The following is a 15,861-nucleotide window of genomic DNA, read 5'->3' as shown; positions in this document are numbered from 1 at the left end:
TTCTCCAAATACAGAAAGCCATGTAAAACAAATTGTACAGTTTAGTTTTCAGGCAAACACTGTTGAAACAGCCACCCAGGTTAGGAAGTAGAAACTTGCCAGCGACTCACAAAGGACTTCACAGGTTATATCCTCCTCACTCTCTTAAAATTAAATTCTGTAAAGACTTCTATGATAATCTTTTTTCTTACTTTCCTTTAGATCTGTAGTCTGAGTGGGCTAGCCATTAACTCAAGCCTGTTTTTACATATGCCTTTATATCTCTTTTAACCTAGCTTCTTTTGTTGCTTTCTTTTTTTCTTCCCAGCAATTTACTGGTAAGGAAATGGGTCACCTTTTCTACTGAATTTCCCAGTATGTCTCTTAAATTGCATCCTTGTGGTGAAGTTTAACATGTTCCTCTCTCCTTAAATTTCCCATAAATTGCATGCAGAGGCTTAATCAGATTCATGTCTTTGGCAAGACTCCTTCATAGAAGATGTGCTCTTTCTTAGGAGGCACATAATGTATGGTTATAGCTTTTTATGTGCTTGGCTAACATCGATGGTCAAAGCTTAAACTCTCTATCATTTAGGAAACACAAAATGGCAAGCTTCCAATTGTACTAATCTTTCTCATTTACTTGTGGGAGTACTACTATAAGGAGAAATTTTTGCCCCAACTGATATTTAAACCTACTGCTCTATTATGTATAGAAAAGGCAAGAAAAATACTTATTCACCTTTTATTTACCAGTTTTCACAATGAGGAGTTGTTTACCTAGCATCTTTGACTATATGTGACTATTTTTGTATCATAATGAAATCATAGATTTAAATAAATTTGATATATTTTAACCACTTTCAATTATCACCTATATCAATGCTCAGGTTGTCCTAGTTGTAGTGTTTTTTAAATTTGTTCTATGAACACTTTAGTAAAGACTCTGGTGGCCTTTGTTAGCCCCCTTGTTATCCACTATGAGATGTTTCAGGCTTATTTTATACATTTTCTTTGCCAGACTTAGAATCAGCTGTTTCTCTCTAAAAATCCCTGGCTTGGGGAACACATGTAAATCCATGGCTGATTCATGTAAATGTATGGCAAAAACCACTACAATATTGTAAAGTAATTAGCCTCCAACTAATAAAAATAAGTAAAAAAAAAAAAATCCCTGGCTTCTTTTAGTGGAAATGACTCTTTGGTGCCACAAGAAGAACTTCAGGGATACTGAGCTTACTGGGTTCCACAGCTGCTAGACCATTTCAGTGACTGCAGTTTTGAAATATATGCTATTATTTCCTTTATTTTGAAGGTGAAATACTTTTTGAGTTCATATTGATGAACTAAAGGTAGTTACTTAAGTTTTGTCTTACATCTATATCTCATTTATTTTATACTAAAATCCACTTTTTCAAAGATACTGGAGATAGAATATTTCATAATTATACATTTGCCGTATTCCATATAACACAGAAAATAGTCCCTCTACTACACCAACATGAGTTAAAATGTTAAAATGTAATAAAACTTAAAATGGTCATATCTTTTATATAGTTTCTCTCATTCTTTAACATTTGTATTTTATTTGTGTTTTATGTGTTCTTTCATATTTTGTCACTTCCGAAATGACCAACTGCTTATTTTTTAAATAGGAGTTTTCATCTGTTTTTTATGCATGTCTTTTTCTGCAGTTTCTTATCTATAGAGATATTATTCTTTCATCCACTTTTTCCTCTTAACACCATTTTGTGGGACTTGAATTTGATTTCCATCTCCACTTATTTTTCTGGGAAATCAACCTTTATGAACTTTTAGAAGCAATTGTGATTGAGACTTGTTTCTACCTAATTTCATTTTCATGGTCCAGGGGTCTCTGCTATTGTTCGTTTGCTTTGAGTGGTCAAAAATTTAGCAGATTCATGAAATTTTCTGGATCTGTTTTCCTTCCAGCTTTGTTTACTGGCCCTTTCTTTTCCTTCACTGCTAGTCCTCTTGTTCTGAGCAATTTGGAAACTCTTCCCACCAGTTTTTTCAGTGCAGAAAATTGTCCTGGAAGGCAGTTTTGACTTATCGTGTTGAGAGTTCACTGGACTCAGGTTTCATCAGCCCCCAGAACCTCTCCGTGGGTTCCTGATACTTGGTTGCTTTTGGAGTATGCAAAAGCCTCCTACTCCATGCTTTAGTCTTCCAGTTTGGTGTTTTGGGGGTATACCAGACACCCCATTTTTACCTTCTCCTTTCCCCTGCTGGATGCTGATATCACACAGGTTCTGTAACTTTAGCCCTTGGTCCCCTCCTATTCAAATTTTGATGTTTGTGAAGACAAGTTGTCATTAATTTTACTAAGCATATGGTTGGTCTATATGGTTTTGATTTTGCTCTCCTTGTTGCACTGTGATATGCAAAAAAAACTCTTTTTTTCCACTTCTGTAACCATTTTCTCAGAATCTCTGAGGAAGTTTCCTTACATAGTATTGATATTAGTATTTGGCATCTTTTATCCCACTTTTTCAAAAAAAACAAGACTCAACTTCATAGCATATATATTCCCTTTTTTGCCTCATGAAAGATAGAGAAAGAGCTACTTAGCTAAATGGAGAGACCATCTCAGAATTATTAGAATTTTCCATTCTGTAACAGAATAAAAACCTTGGATTTCAATATCTGATGAAAGCTGACAAGGCCAGGCCTTGGGGATTCATGCTTATCTCCAGACAAGAAATTTAGAGAGTGAGTTAAATTCACAAGTACCTGGACTTATGCCAGGTTTTGTTAAATTATCATTGTTAATATTAATAGTTTAGTGTTAGAAAAATACCACATTATATATTCTTCACTGGATTTATTTAGGATATAGCATCTAAGGTATCTTTTATTTTTACATGGGTAAATTAAAACTCATTTACTGTTATAATTTATCAATTTAAAGGTAGATTCTATTATTCTGGGAGCTGTCATTTGGATTTTATGGGAAAACTATGGGAAGGAGAGAAAATATTATATTCTCTTTTTATCAAGAAAGCAAACCTATGGAGAAACCTTATATTTAGGCAATGTGATCACAGTCCAGGGTTAACCATTTGTCACTAAGGCAGCTTACAAAAATCCAGTCTTATTACCCAGGAAGAAGCAAATTATCCTACACCAAACATTCATTATTTAGTTTTTAGGATAACCAAACATTATCCTACACCAAACATTTATTATCTACATACTGTTGTCAGAGACAGAACAAGGTTCTCAATGTCCAAGAAAATTAAGACACGCATTCTCCAACTAACCCATGGGAAGGAATGCACACGTATCAATACAAGTAGAGTGGAAATGCTTACTTGATAAGGTGATTCCACTTCAGTTCAGTTCAGTTCACTCACTCAGTCATGTCCAACTCTTGGCGACCCCATGAACCACAGCACGCCAGGCCTCCCTGTCCATCACCAACTCCCAGAGTTCACCCAAAACCATGTTCATTGAGTCAGTGATGCCATCCAACCATCTCATCCTCTGTCATCCCCTTCTCCTCCTGCCCTCAATCTTTCCCAGCATCAGGGTCTTTTCAAATGAGTCAGCTCTTCGCATCAGAGGGCCAAAGTATTGGAGTTTCAGCTTCAGCATCATCTTCCACTTATAAAGGTGCAAATAAATCAGTGGAGGCTCTCAGAGGGAATATCTGATTTAATTTTGACAGATGAATACAAATATTCAGGTCAGGCCCAGGGATACAGGCTTCATTGCTAAGAGAGAAAAAAGTGTGAAGGTGCAATATTATATTGTAAGATTAAGCTTTAAGATAAGTGCTGGTTTTCAAAGTTTAAAAACCTAATCTCATAAAAGGACTTATATACCAGATACTACTGGTTCTTATTGGTCATCTCCTTCCCTAGTAAATAAACTTTAGCTATCTAACTTTGTCCTTTATAATGAGACTGATTTAAAGTAGACTTGGGGTTAGTTATCTACACATCACATTCTCACTTCTCTATTTAGGAAGTTGACAGTGTCTTCTTATGAATACTCTAGGGGAGAGGAGATTCAGGTTTATGTTTGAAGAGTTTTGATCCGATAAAGAAATCATCTAGATATAAGGCTCCTTTGTCATCCATTTTTTTTTTTAGCCGACCTCCATCTGCCTTGTGACCTAGTCATTACTTTATGAACTTCCCATAAAGAGCGAACAGAGAGAAAAGAATAAGGAGAAACACTAATTCATCTATCAGTTGTTAGCAGTGCTAGGGCAATTTTTATAAGGTAGAATATACAGATACCATCTGAAATTAGGTTGGATTGTGTTTGTGGATTTCATTCACCTTCTTTGCCTGTTTCTCTGGATAGTGTTAGTAAGAGAGTTAGCTACAGTGCTGGTTTTCAGTATATTAATTTCTAGAAAGTGATAATTAAACTCTACATGGTTAAGTATCATCTTAAAAGCATATGTAGCAGACATAGAGACTGATAAGAGTGTGAGGTATGAGGGAAGGTACTAGTGGAGGTGATGGAATTCCAGTTGAGCTATTTCAAATCCTGAAAGATGATGCTATGAAAGTGCTGCACTCAATATGCCAGCAAATCTGGAAAACTCAGCAGTGGCCACAGGACTGGAAAAGGTCAGTTTTCATCCAATCCCAAAGAAAGGCATTGCCGAAGAGTGTTCAAACTACTGCACAATTGCACTCATCTCACACGCTAATAAAATAATGCTTAAAATTCTCCAAGCCAGGCTTCAGCAATACATGAACTGTGAACTTCCAGATGTCCAAGCTGGTTTTAGAAAAGGCAGAGGAACCAGAGATCAAATTGCCAACATCTGCTGGATCATTGAAAAAGCAAGAGAGTTCCAGAAAAACATCTATTTCTGCTTTATTGACTATGCCAAAGCCTTCGACTGTGTAGATCACAATAAACTGTGGAAAATTCTGAAAGAGATGGGAATACCAGACCACCTGACACGCCTCTTGAGAAACCTGTATGCAGGTCAGGAAGCAACAGTTAGAATTGGACATGGAACAACAGACTGGTTCTAAATAGGAAAAGGAGTGCATCAAGGCTGTATATTGTCACCCTGCTTACTTAACTTATATGCAGAGTACATCATGAGAAACACTGGGCTGGAAGAAGCACAAGCTGGAATCAAGATTGCCAGGAGAAATATCAATAACCTCAGATATGCAAATGACACCACCCTTATGGCAGAAAGTGAAGAACTACTGAAGGGCCTTTGATGAAAGTGAAAGGGGAGAGTGAAAAAGTTGGCTTAAAGCTCAACATTCAGAAAACTATGATCATGGCATCTGGTCCCACCACTTCATGGCAAATAGATGGGGAAACAGTGGAAACAGTGTCTGACTTTATATTTGGGGACTCCAAAATCACTGCAGATGGTGACTGCAGCAATGAAATTAAAAGACGCTTGACTTCCCTGTGGCTCAGATGGTAAAGTGTCTGCCTACAATGCAGGAGACCAGGGTTCAATCCCTGGGTCGGGAAGATCTCCTGGAGAAGGAAATGGCAACCCACTCCAGTATTCTTGCCTGGAAAATTCCATGGACGGAGGAGCCTGGTAGGGCTACAGTCCATGGGGTCACAAAGAGTTGGACATGACTGAGTGACTTCACTTCACTCCTTGGAAGGAAAGTTATGACCAACCTAGACAGCATATTAAAAAGCAGAGACATTACTTTGCCAACAAAGGTCCATCTAGTCAAGGCTATGGTTTTCCCAGTGGTCATGTATGAATGTGAGAGTTGGACTATAAAGAAAGCTGAGAGCCAAAGAATTGATGCTTTTGAACTGTGGTGTTGGAGAAGACTCTTGAGAGTCCCTTGGACTGCGAGGAGATCCAACCAGTCCATCCTAAAGGAGATCAATCCTGGGTGTGCATTGGAAGTACTGATGCTGAAGCTGAAACTCCAATACTTGGGCCACCTCATGCGGAGAGCTTACTCATTTGAAAAGACCCTGATGCTGGGAAAGATTGAGGGCAGGAGCAGAAGGGGATGACAGAGGATGAGATGGTTGGATGGCATCACTGACTCAATGGACATGTGTTTGGGTGGACTCCCGGAGTTGGTGATAGACAGGGAGGCCTGGCGTGCTGCAGTTCATGGGGTCACAAAGAGTCAGACACGACTGAGCGACTTAACTGAACTGAACTCTTAAAGACTACCATATTATGCCCCTGCCCCTTTCTCACCCAGGTCTAGATGAAGAACTGAGATAAAGAATATATAAGTGAATTGTTCAAAGTTACATAATTTGAATTGTGTGTGCATGTTTTCATGTGTGTAATTTTCTGTTTTATTTCATGCTTTAGACTAAGCAAGTTCATAAATCCTTACACACATTCACCTTGTTCAATCATTGAATTTGTAAGGTAGAAAAGTAGTAGAACACTAATCAGGAGTAACTTTTAAGATGCTTTCATTTTCTTTCAGTGGTAAATCATTTAAGTTATCATTCCTTCTCATGAGAACAATCAAATTAATTGCTGAATTAATAGTAAATTATTTGTAAGCATTGGGATGGGATTCCTTTGCAGATAATTAAGAATAATTACCTGGTTTCAATGGCCCTTCTTGATCATCTAGAGGCAATTTGATATAATTAAAATGTAAAAATACTTTATAAGTATTGACAGATTATCCAACTATAAAGCCACATAAATAGTAAATGTGTTTCAATGGCTCCAAACATTTGAAAATAGAAGAGAATTTTGTAGCATTTTTCTATGTATTTCAGTGTATTCTAACATTATCATTTTGCTTAGCAGGCAAAATTAAGTTTACAGGTTGTGTTCTTGCTAATGTATCTGAAAAGGTAAAGGAATAAAAATTTTAAAAAATCCCAAATATTGCAGTGATGGTTTGATGACATGAATTCAGAGACTTTTCTCTCTCCTGTGGTTTAAACACTTATGTGTCTCTAGATTTCTGGATCTGAATTATGTTGTCTTCACCACATATAATGGTGTTACCGAACAACCACTGGGTCAAATATATACCAGAATTTTCAGGGAGTGACACAAGAAGTAGAAATCATGATCTATTATGTCTTCAAAGAATTTATAAAGAAAAGGAGGAGATGGAGTAATAAAGAAACAAAGAATGATCACATAAAGGCAGATGTAACATATACGTTTATGTTTGGAATCAAGTACTGTATAGTAATTCTTGAACATGGGTGGAAGTTTGCTTAGGAAGGAAGAGAAGAACTTGTCATTATTAAAAGAAAAACTGTCAATGATGAAGTCTTGATTAGTGTTCTGAAGAAGAAGTAGGAGGAGGATAGGATATAGGACATGGGAAAGGAGATTATTCTAATAGGGAGAGCTTCTGACAGTCCTCTGTGAGTAGAGTGGATGGATGACAGATGGCAGGCAGGTTTACCTGGCTCAAGAATGTCATATGAATTGAGGCGATAAGAGGACATGTAGACCCATAAGTAAAGTGATTTTTGCGGGAGATTTTTGAAGTTCCTATTTATGCATTTATTTTGCTGAAAGGGCAACTGCATGAAGTGACTAATCTATGGATCAGAGGGCCTCCAAAATAAGAGGAAAGTTTTGTTATATTGGCAATATTGATTTCATAATTCCCCCTCTTTGTTCTGCTTTTAAAAAATATTTTCTCATTAAAGTGTTCTGTGTGGTTATTTCTTTGGGGCTAGACTAGCTGGAGGCAGAAGGGACATTGTCTTCCTTTTCTCATTCATTTATACATTCAAAATGCATTCATCGCTTGCTACATGGCAAATGGATTTGAGAGTACAGAGTGTGTTCAGTGAGTGAAAATGGTCCCCACGTGCCTAATTATTCATCATAATGTAGAACAAGAAAGAGTTGTCAGGTAGAAAAACCAGAAAATACTTACATTGAACCCCATAATGATTTTATTTTCTAAATATTCTGTCTCATACTCTCTTCAATAGTCTCTTCCCTGTAGGTGTTGCACATGTGCCTCTATGTATACAGATAAGCACATTCAATTTATCAACAAACATGAGTTCCTTTCTAACTCTGCCTGCTCTTTGATTTTCACAGTCGTGTGATCCTCACACAACGCAGAGAAGAACCCGTCACCTGCTGAGGCCCTCCGTGAGCTCGAGGACGTGTGCTGAAGACTCACAGGTGCGGCCCTGCCTTCTCAATGAAAATTGCTTCCAGTTCCAGTACAATCTAACAGGTATGGCTGTAAACCACAAACCACGGAATCGTGCTGTCCTAGAAGGCAGCTCGTTCATGGCTTTTATTATTTCAAGAAACTAAAGCTTGTGATGTACTTGCTCTATGGGGCTCACCAAGGACAACTGGTAGACCTGACTGGACAGGGATATTTTAGAGACCCTTATTCAGACACGGCATACCCCTGTGTTCAGTGTCGGAAACTAAAGGACTGTATAATTACATTGATCTGTTCTCTGCAGCAGTGATACACGGAATGCCACGAGATGCAGAATCAGGTTAAGTCTCAGCATTGACTTCAGTACTGATAACCAAATGGCCAGCTGCCTGAAGGGGCAAAACATTTGCCTTTTTCTGAAACAAATTTTCCACTGAGGTCACAGTGGCACTGCTGAGATTTCTCATGTAGAAAACCTCTAGTAAATTCTATGAGACTGTCTATATAGGTGAGAGTTGACCTGCTGTATTTGTCCTTTTTCTTTCATGAAAGGTCCTTTAGATCATTAGTTTTCATACTAATTTTCCAAAAATACAATAAAATTTGCTTTACTGAAAAAGCATGTCTTTAAAATGCTGATTTTGCTATACATGGACTAGCTCTTCCTATTTAACTTTTAGATGATCTACCAAATATGAAAAATCTTCTTAGAGAGGTTCTCACTGTATATGATTGAGGATCTCTTTTTCTACTCACACCAAAATAAAATTTTTTAAAAGAATTAGTTATGGGATGATTTATTCTAACTCTCACTGTTGAGTTTGTAATACAGTTAGCCAAATCTACAAAACCTTCTCTCATGAGAGAATAATTTTATTAAAGTGAGAGTTTTCAAAATGGCCCTTTTCATCATGACTTCTTTCCTTTTGGGGGTACCTTTCTTGGCTCCGCTGTACCAAATATACCAAATGGTTTAAATAATTATATTTATTCATTGAAAATATCTTCAAGTTGATATCACAGACTAACATCATTTCTGTATTTTTTTTCTTTCTCAATTACACCCAGCAAATAGATGATTCCAAACTGGTTGTTCTTTGTGCTTAGGTTTTTTTTCCTTTTCCTACCTCGGCCAACTATGAGATGATTTCTATAAACTATTTGGCTTCTGACCTCAAGAAAGCAAATTCACTTCTATTTGTGATCTGATTGATTGATTATTTTGTAATTAAAGAATTGCATAATGCTTTTTGAAGCCACATTAAAATGATTTTAGGATTCTGTGTACACTATTCTCCACTGATGCAGAGAATCAAAGGTTTGTTGTCTTTTGCTCACATGGTCATAACTTTGAAACTCAGTGTGGTCACCCTATGCCCGTAGAGTGGAGTACATGCCAGCTGAGTGAAAATGCAACCTGTGGGCAAGGCTTCAGGACCCGCCTTCTGAGCTGTGTGCGCAGTGATGGCAAACCCGTTGCCATGGACGAATGCGAGCAGGTAAGTTATGTGTGTTTGGACCCCACACCCATGACTTTGTTTATTTATTTATTTTCTTAAATAGTGGTCTGCAACCTTCACAATGCTCACTAAAAATGACCCTCCCAATTTCTTCTCATCACAGCTTAGGTTCAATTAGAGTAAGTGGTACTAGTATTATACAGTTACATCTCACGAGTTTGAACTTAGTTAAAATGACAGGAAAGGTCATTTTGCATTGGAGAAATGGGTTCATTAAAAATATAGTTCTTCATTATTTCTAAGAACTTAGTTAGATGTACTTGCTTGCCAACTAACAATTGACATCAATTGACTCTAAAATTGATTCTTGGTATTGGGCAGATGATTCAATTTGCCTAAGTGGGAAACACTGTCCCTTGCATGTAAGATGCACAGTGATACTTGCTGTTAGAATACTCTGCTAATTTGCTTAGCAAATGTTTGCTAGGCAATAAACACAGTGCATTTTTCTTCTTAAAATAAGCTAAATGTCTCTCTACGAAGTTGGGTAGAGTTGGTGGGTTTTGAATTTTTGTAATTTTATATTTTTCCCCATCACAAAATATGTGCAATTTGGACAAAAGCTATAATCAAATCTCTTCCCCAAAAGTTGACATTTCCTCCCCAACATATAAGTGAAATGCACTATGATGGCAGTTTAGAAACAAAGATGACCATATGCTATCACATTATAAGAATCACTAAAACAATCTTTGGAATAATTGGAAATGTGTGGGGTCAGTGAACTCAGGTTTCATGGGAATGTCTTTAGCAAACTGACAAAAGTTGTCTCATTCTCCTTAGGTAAATAGAGTCCACAAGTGAAAATTAAAATTATCAGAACAAAACCTCCTCACCCATCCTGAGTTATTAACCTTATTAAGTATTACCATAACATCTCTTTCAACTAACAGTATCACCATGGACCAACAGTACCCCTGAAACTAGACCATGTAAAATCAGATGTTCCTTTTAATGAAATTCTGAGACTGGTTAATACAGAATTCTAACAAGTGTCAGTGATTTACTTCTAACATTTTGTTTCATCTCCCCCTCAAGACTGTTGTCTGCTTCAAGAAAAATAAATCACCAACCTACAACAACTCAAATAAGTCAAAAATGTACATTTAGTGTACATAGTAAATCTTTCCTTTTGATATAAAAGCAGTATAAACTATTCATTAATAGAAAAATTAGTTTCTCTTCTTTCCAAATACCACATGTTCAACAAATATTTAAAGTCCCAAATTATTAACCTAAGCAGAATACCCACATATCTCAGATGGATCAAAGATCTTATGTGGTCATTTCTAGTTTGCCCACGTAGTAAATAATCATGCTGTAATCAATAATTTTAGCTCAGTATGGACATTGCTAACATTTAGCATATATTGAATGTTAGCATTTTCCTCAGTCACACAATGTGCAATTCCTAAAACTGAACACTTTGGTATTCTTTCTGTGTCTCTCGGATGATTTACTCTTTCAGTAAGACCTCTTCTACACTGGCCATTAGAAAATGTGTGATTTTGCCTAGATATGGGTTTAAGAGAGGACAAGAGGAAAAGAAATGGTATCATCAACTTTTCCCTTGATTAAGATCATGTTTATGTTTTTAGCTAATCAGTCTTTTTTATGAACTTTAGATGGGTTGTTGATTTCAGTTTTATTCTTCTACTTATTGTTTAGCCTAGGTTGCTGTTAGTTTGAGCTCTCTATATACTACCGGTCTATCCAGAGGGCAAGATGCCTGAATTTAGCACTGAGACATCCCTCTGGTTCCTTGCTGGGTGAGTGACAGGACAGATCTTTGTGTAACATAATTGCCTGCTTTCCTGGTCCCTTAAATGTGGGTCTATTCTAGAGTTGAGTTGAAGGTTTTATCAAAAGAAATTTGGACTGACAAGTTTCTATGTCATGAAGTGAGGATCATCATTTTTTTAGACTTGCCATCAGTTTCTATAAGCCAGGCTATTTTTCTTACAAAAACATAGCAAAATTATTCTCACAGAATAGAGATTATTATCCCACAAAAGGATAGTGATTTGATTTGACATTGCGATGAATTCTCCAGTACAATCATATTTTCTTCCCGTCTGCAGCGTAACTTGGAGAAGCCGCAGAGGATGAACCGTCACTGCCTGGTGGAGTGTGTGGTCAACTGTCAGTTGTCGGGATGGACAGCTTGGACAGAGTGCTCACAGACTTGTGGCCTCAGAGGTATGTGGCTTTCCTCTGTTGGTTTCCATAAAACAGTTGAGTTTTTAAGTATCTCTTTGTATGCCATAGCTTGATAAATGGGCGTAAGGCATGTTGGCCACATGAGGCTGACCCAGGGGAGCAGAGAAAGAGAGCCTGACTTCTTAACAGTCCTTTTGTTCTATTGTATTTTATTTATTGAAGTACCCTTCACTTACAGTGCTGTGTCAATGTCTGCTATACGGCAAGGCGACTCAGTTATACACATATGGACATTCTTTTTTTTTAATATTCTTTTCCATTGTGGCTTATCATGGGATATTGAATATAGCTCCCTGTGCTATACAGTAGTACATTGTTGCTTATCCATTCCACATATAATAGTTTATCTCTGCTAATCCCAAACTCCCACCCCCTTGGCAACCACAAATCTGATCTCTAAGTTCATTTGTGTCATATTTTAGGTTCCATATACAAGTGATCTCATATGGTATTTGTCTTCCTCCTTCTCATTTACTTCACTTAGTATGATAATCTCAAGTTGTATCCCTGTTGCTGCATGTGGCATTATTTTGTACTTTTTTTTATGTCTGAGTAGTACAAGGCAGAGGGTGAAGAACTGGCCTGGTAACAGTGGCAGACACCAGAGGGGGTGCTGGCCCTGTGAGATGGTGTTTATTCTGAAGGTCCTAAGTTCAGCCAACTCAAAAAATGTTGGCCTCCATGGTTTCTGGAAGATGTGTGTGTTCAATAAGTCAAACAGGCTCTTGTTTCAGGTAAACCCCTAAGAACAGTGGCTTTGTACCATACTGTGCTGTGCTTAGTCGCTCAGTCGTGTCCGACTCCTTGTGACCCCATGGACTGTAGCCCCCCAGGCTCCTCTGTCCATGGGGATTCTCCAGGCAAGAATACTAGAGTGGGTTGCCATGTTCTCCTCCAGGAGATCTTCCCAACCCAGGAACCGAACCCAGGTCTCCCACATTGCAGGCGGATTCTTTACCATCTGAGCCACCAGGGAAGACCAGAACTGGAGTAGGCAGCATATCCCTTCTCCAGGGAATCTTCATGACCTAGGAATTGAACCAGTGTCTCCTGCATTGCAGGCAGATTCTTTACCAGCTGAGCTACCAGGGAAGCCCCTAGTATCATAGGTTAGAGACTAATTTTTCACTCACATAAAGGGAGGGTTAGTTTCTGCTTCACAGAGTCCATCAAGAACACAGGTTGATGGAGGCCCTACCACTTTAACATAATCAAGTTTTTCTGGAAGGTGATATCAAGCTGGTCCTATGGAGGTTTTTATGGACCAGGGCAGAAGTTGTATACATCTCTACTATCTTTATTTTACTGAATAATATTTGGCCCCATTTCTCCAGTTCAGTGCAAGATAGCAGAGCAGGAAATGTAGTTTCTGGATGACCAGTCACTTCTTAGCAACAGTACTATAGAGGAAACAGTTCCTGTGGAGGAAAGGGAGGAGAAACCTTTGCTGAACAAATAGCAATTAATACCAAAGTCCAGGTAAGTAATGCACAATGGCAGGGAATGCAGAAGGCAGCTGGTGCTCGGGAGCTAGGTAAATGGCAACATGGATGGCACTGAAGCCATTAGGCTGAAGTAGGGACCAAGACATGTGCGCATGTAAAGAGAACAAGGAGTGTGTACCAGCAAAGTGCAGAGCTGAGGTTTAGGATAGGTTTCTGGTCCCAAAAAAAGAGCTACAGTTTATCTAAGGTAAATGAGAGAAGTTTGGAGTAGGGACCTAGGGAAAATCCTGCTATATACATAATCACAAAGTAGAGGAGAAGGAAGAACTGCATGTTGCAGGAATCATGGAATCTGGTAGGGAGATGGGCTGAAAACCCTGGACCTGATCACCAAACAAAGACAGCTGGAAGGAATTTTTTAGACGCTCTGTGACTGGATATGGCACTGGGATATAGGCTCATCTCTAAGCTACTCACAAATGAATATGCTGGGACTATTAGTACTTCTCTGCCTTAGCTGGGATTGTCTGAGGAACTGAGGCAGGCTACAGCATGGAAGAGGGACTCCTCTGTGAACTCAGCTCTCAGAGCCTGGAGAGAACAGAGCTGACAGCAGTACTCAGGATATGTGTTAGGAAAATGTAGCTAAGGAAAGGAAATTTACTTCCTCAAAGATCATCACTCGAAAATATGAGGCTCACGATGTCTGGTGATAACAACATGCCATTTCCTGCACATCTGAGAGCCTGTAGAAGCACATCAGGAAACCAAGTGGTAAATCTTACGACCAAGATTTCAGTGATTGACCTAAACTATTTTCTCAATTATTCTGATTGGCAGCATGGCGTAGTTTCCAGTTAGGCATCCACTTTAAGGTTGGGTAAATCCAGGTTTGAATTGTAGCTTTTTAGGCAAATGACTTACTCTGAGTCTCAGCTGCTTCATCTCTAAAATGGAATTCATGCACATTAGAGGCTTTGTTTAGGACTTGAGAATTAAGTGCTATGAAGTATATGTAGCCATAGAGCACAGTACCTGACACGGCGTGGGTATCTTTTGTGTGTTAATTTTCATCTCCACCTTCCTACCCACCAGCAGTAAAGAGTTTTAGCAGAGACTCCCTCGGATTTTACAAAGATGATCCCCCAGACTCAGTTTCTCTCATCATCTACTCTCACATCTCGTCCTTCACCCTACTCAAAGTCCATACATTACAATCACAACCTAAGCAATGTTTTGAAAATGCAAATCTGAATAATTGTTTTTCTACTGACTTGCGTAATTTATCCATTAAATAACTACTAATGTGCCATTCATAGTACAATGAGTTGGATGTAAAGCAGTGAGGGGAAAATAGACAATTTCCTTATGCCCATGATTCCCTGATACCTACAATCTAGTTGAGGGACAACAGACAGCAAGCAAGTCGGTAATAATAATATGTGGAAATGAATGCACTGACCCTGCACTAATAATTTGCATTAGCGATGTGAATAACTGGTTGCTACCCTGTCCAGGGTGATCCACCCTGATTATCCAGCCAGGAGCCCTGTAGTCTTATGCTCATGGGCCTCTGCCAGGAGGCGTGACTCTCACAGTGGTAAAGCGTAGCATAAAAAAGCAGAGAAAGGATGAAGTCCTGTATGGTGAGCACAGACCACAGGACCTGTAGGATCTCACGGTGCCTGTCTCTCTGCTCCCACCACCCTCCGTTATCATGTTGGATCTCTCTGCTGCAACGTAGTATATTTCATTCATAATCTTGAGTGTCTGCTTCCTTACATTTTGCCTCCCATGTAATATCTCACTGTTACCCCCACTATCACTCACTACTACTTTAATATGTATAAATTGGATCAATTTTCATATTTGTCTAAGGAGTCAGTGATCTTGTTTGAGTTCTTCATGGGTGAACCCCTCTAGTTCCCATCAAACACACTACACGGCACATCAGGGGAATCTCTGCCAACATCCGTCATTGCCCATGTGGTTCCGTGGGCTTCCCAGGCGGTGCAGTGGTAGAGTATCCACCTTCCAGTGCAGGAGACACAGGGGACGTGGGCTTGATCCCTGGGTCAGGAAGATCCCCTTGAGAAGGGCGTGGCAACCCCCTCCAGTATTCTTGACAAGAGAATCCCATGGACAGAGGAACCTGGAGGTCTACAGTCCATGGAGTCACGAAGAGTTGGACATGACTGTGTGATTGAGTACACAGGTGGTTCTGGACCACAGGGGGAAAAAAGCCGGAAGGGGAAGAGCTTGCAGACTGGATCACAAGCCCAAAGGAAGTCAAACCCTGCTAGTGGTTATTTTCCTCTCTCTCTAATTGACATCATAAGTCTTAGGTATCATTAGTCCAGAATGTGTTCGATGCAAGGAGACAGATCTATTTATTATTATTTTTGTCCCCAAATCTTAATTCTGCCACTGTACAAAGTCAGTGAAACATGACAGATTTTCATGTTATGCTGATACACAACCTTTGAAAACAGGACCCCAAATTGTAAGTTTGGTACCATAAAATATTACTTTGATTTTTTTAAGGAGTTCTGTTAGTGCTGTGGACTCATCAGACCTTGT

The 15,861-nt window shown here is 38.8% G+C and overlaps 1 protein-coding gene across 1 annotated transcript in view; it reads left to right on the top strand.

Moving 5' to 3' along the window:
* Positions 1 to 15,861, top strand: part of THSD7B (thrombospondin type 1 domain containing 7B) — a 989,572-nt gene that overhangs the window by 931,413 nt on the left and 42,298 nt on the right. The window contains exons 18-20 of the mRNA XM_043894410.1: positions 8,018 to 8,159; positions 9,480 to 9,595; positions 11,698 to 11,815. Of these exons, the coding sequence (XP_043750345.1) occupies positions 8,018 to 8,159; positions 9,480 to 9,595; positions 11,698 to 11,815 (376 nt within the window). The remainder of the gene's footprint in view (positions 1 to 8,017; positions 8,160 to 9,479; positions 9,596 to 11,697; positions 11,816 to 15,861) is intronic.

The sequence above is a fragment of the Cervus elaphus genome, chromosome 33 (genome assembly GCF_910594005.1).
Source record: "Cervus elaphus chromosome 33, mCerEla1.1, whole genome shotgun sequence".
NCBI lineage: Eukaryota > Metazoa > Chordata > Mammalia > Artiodactyla > Cervidae > Cervus > Cervus elaphus.
The sequence above is the reverse complement of the archived record's forward strand: the minus strand, read 5'-3'. Positions and strand labels throughout refer to the sequence as shown.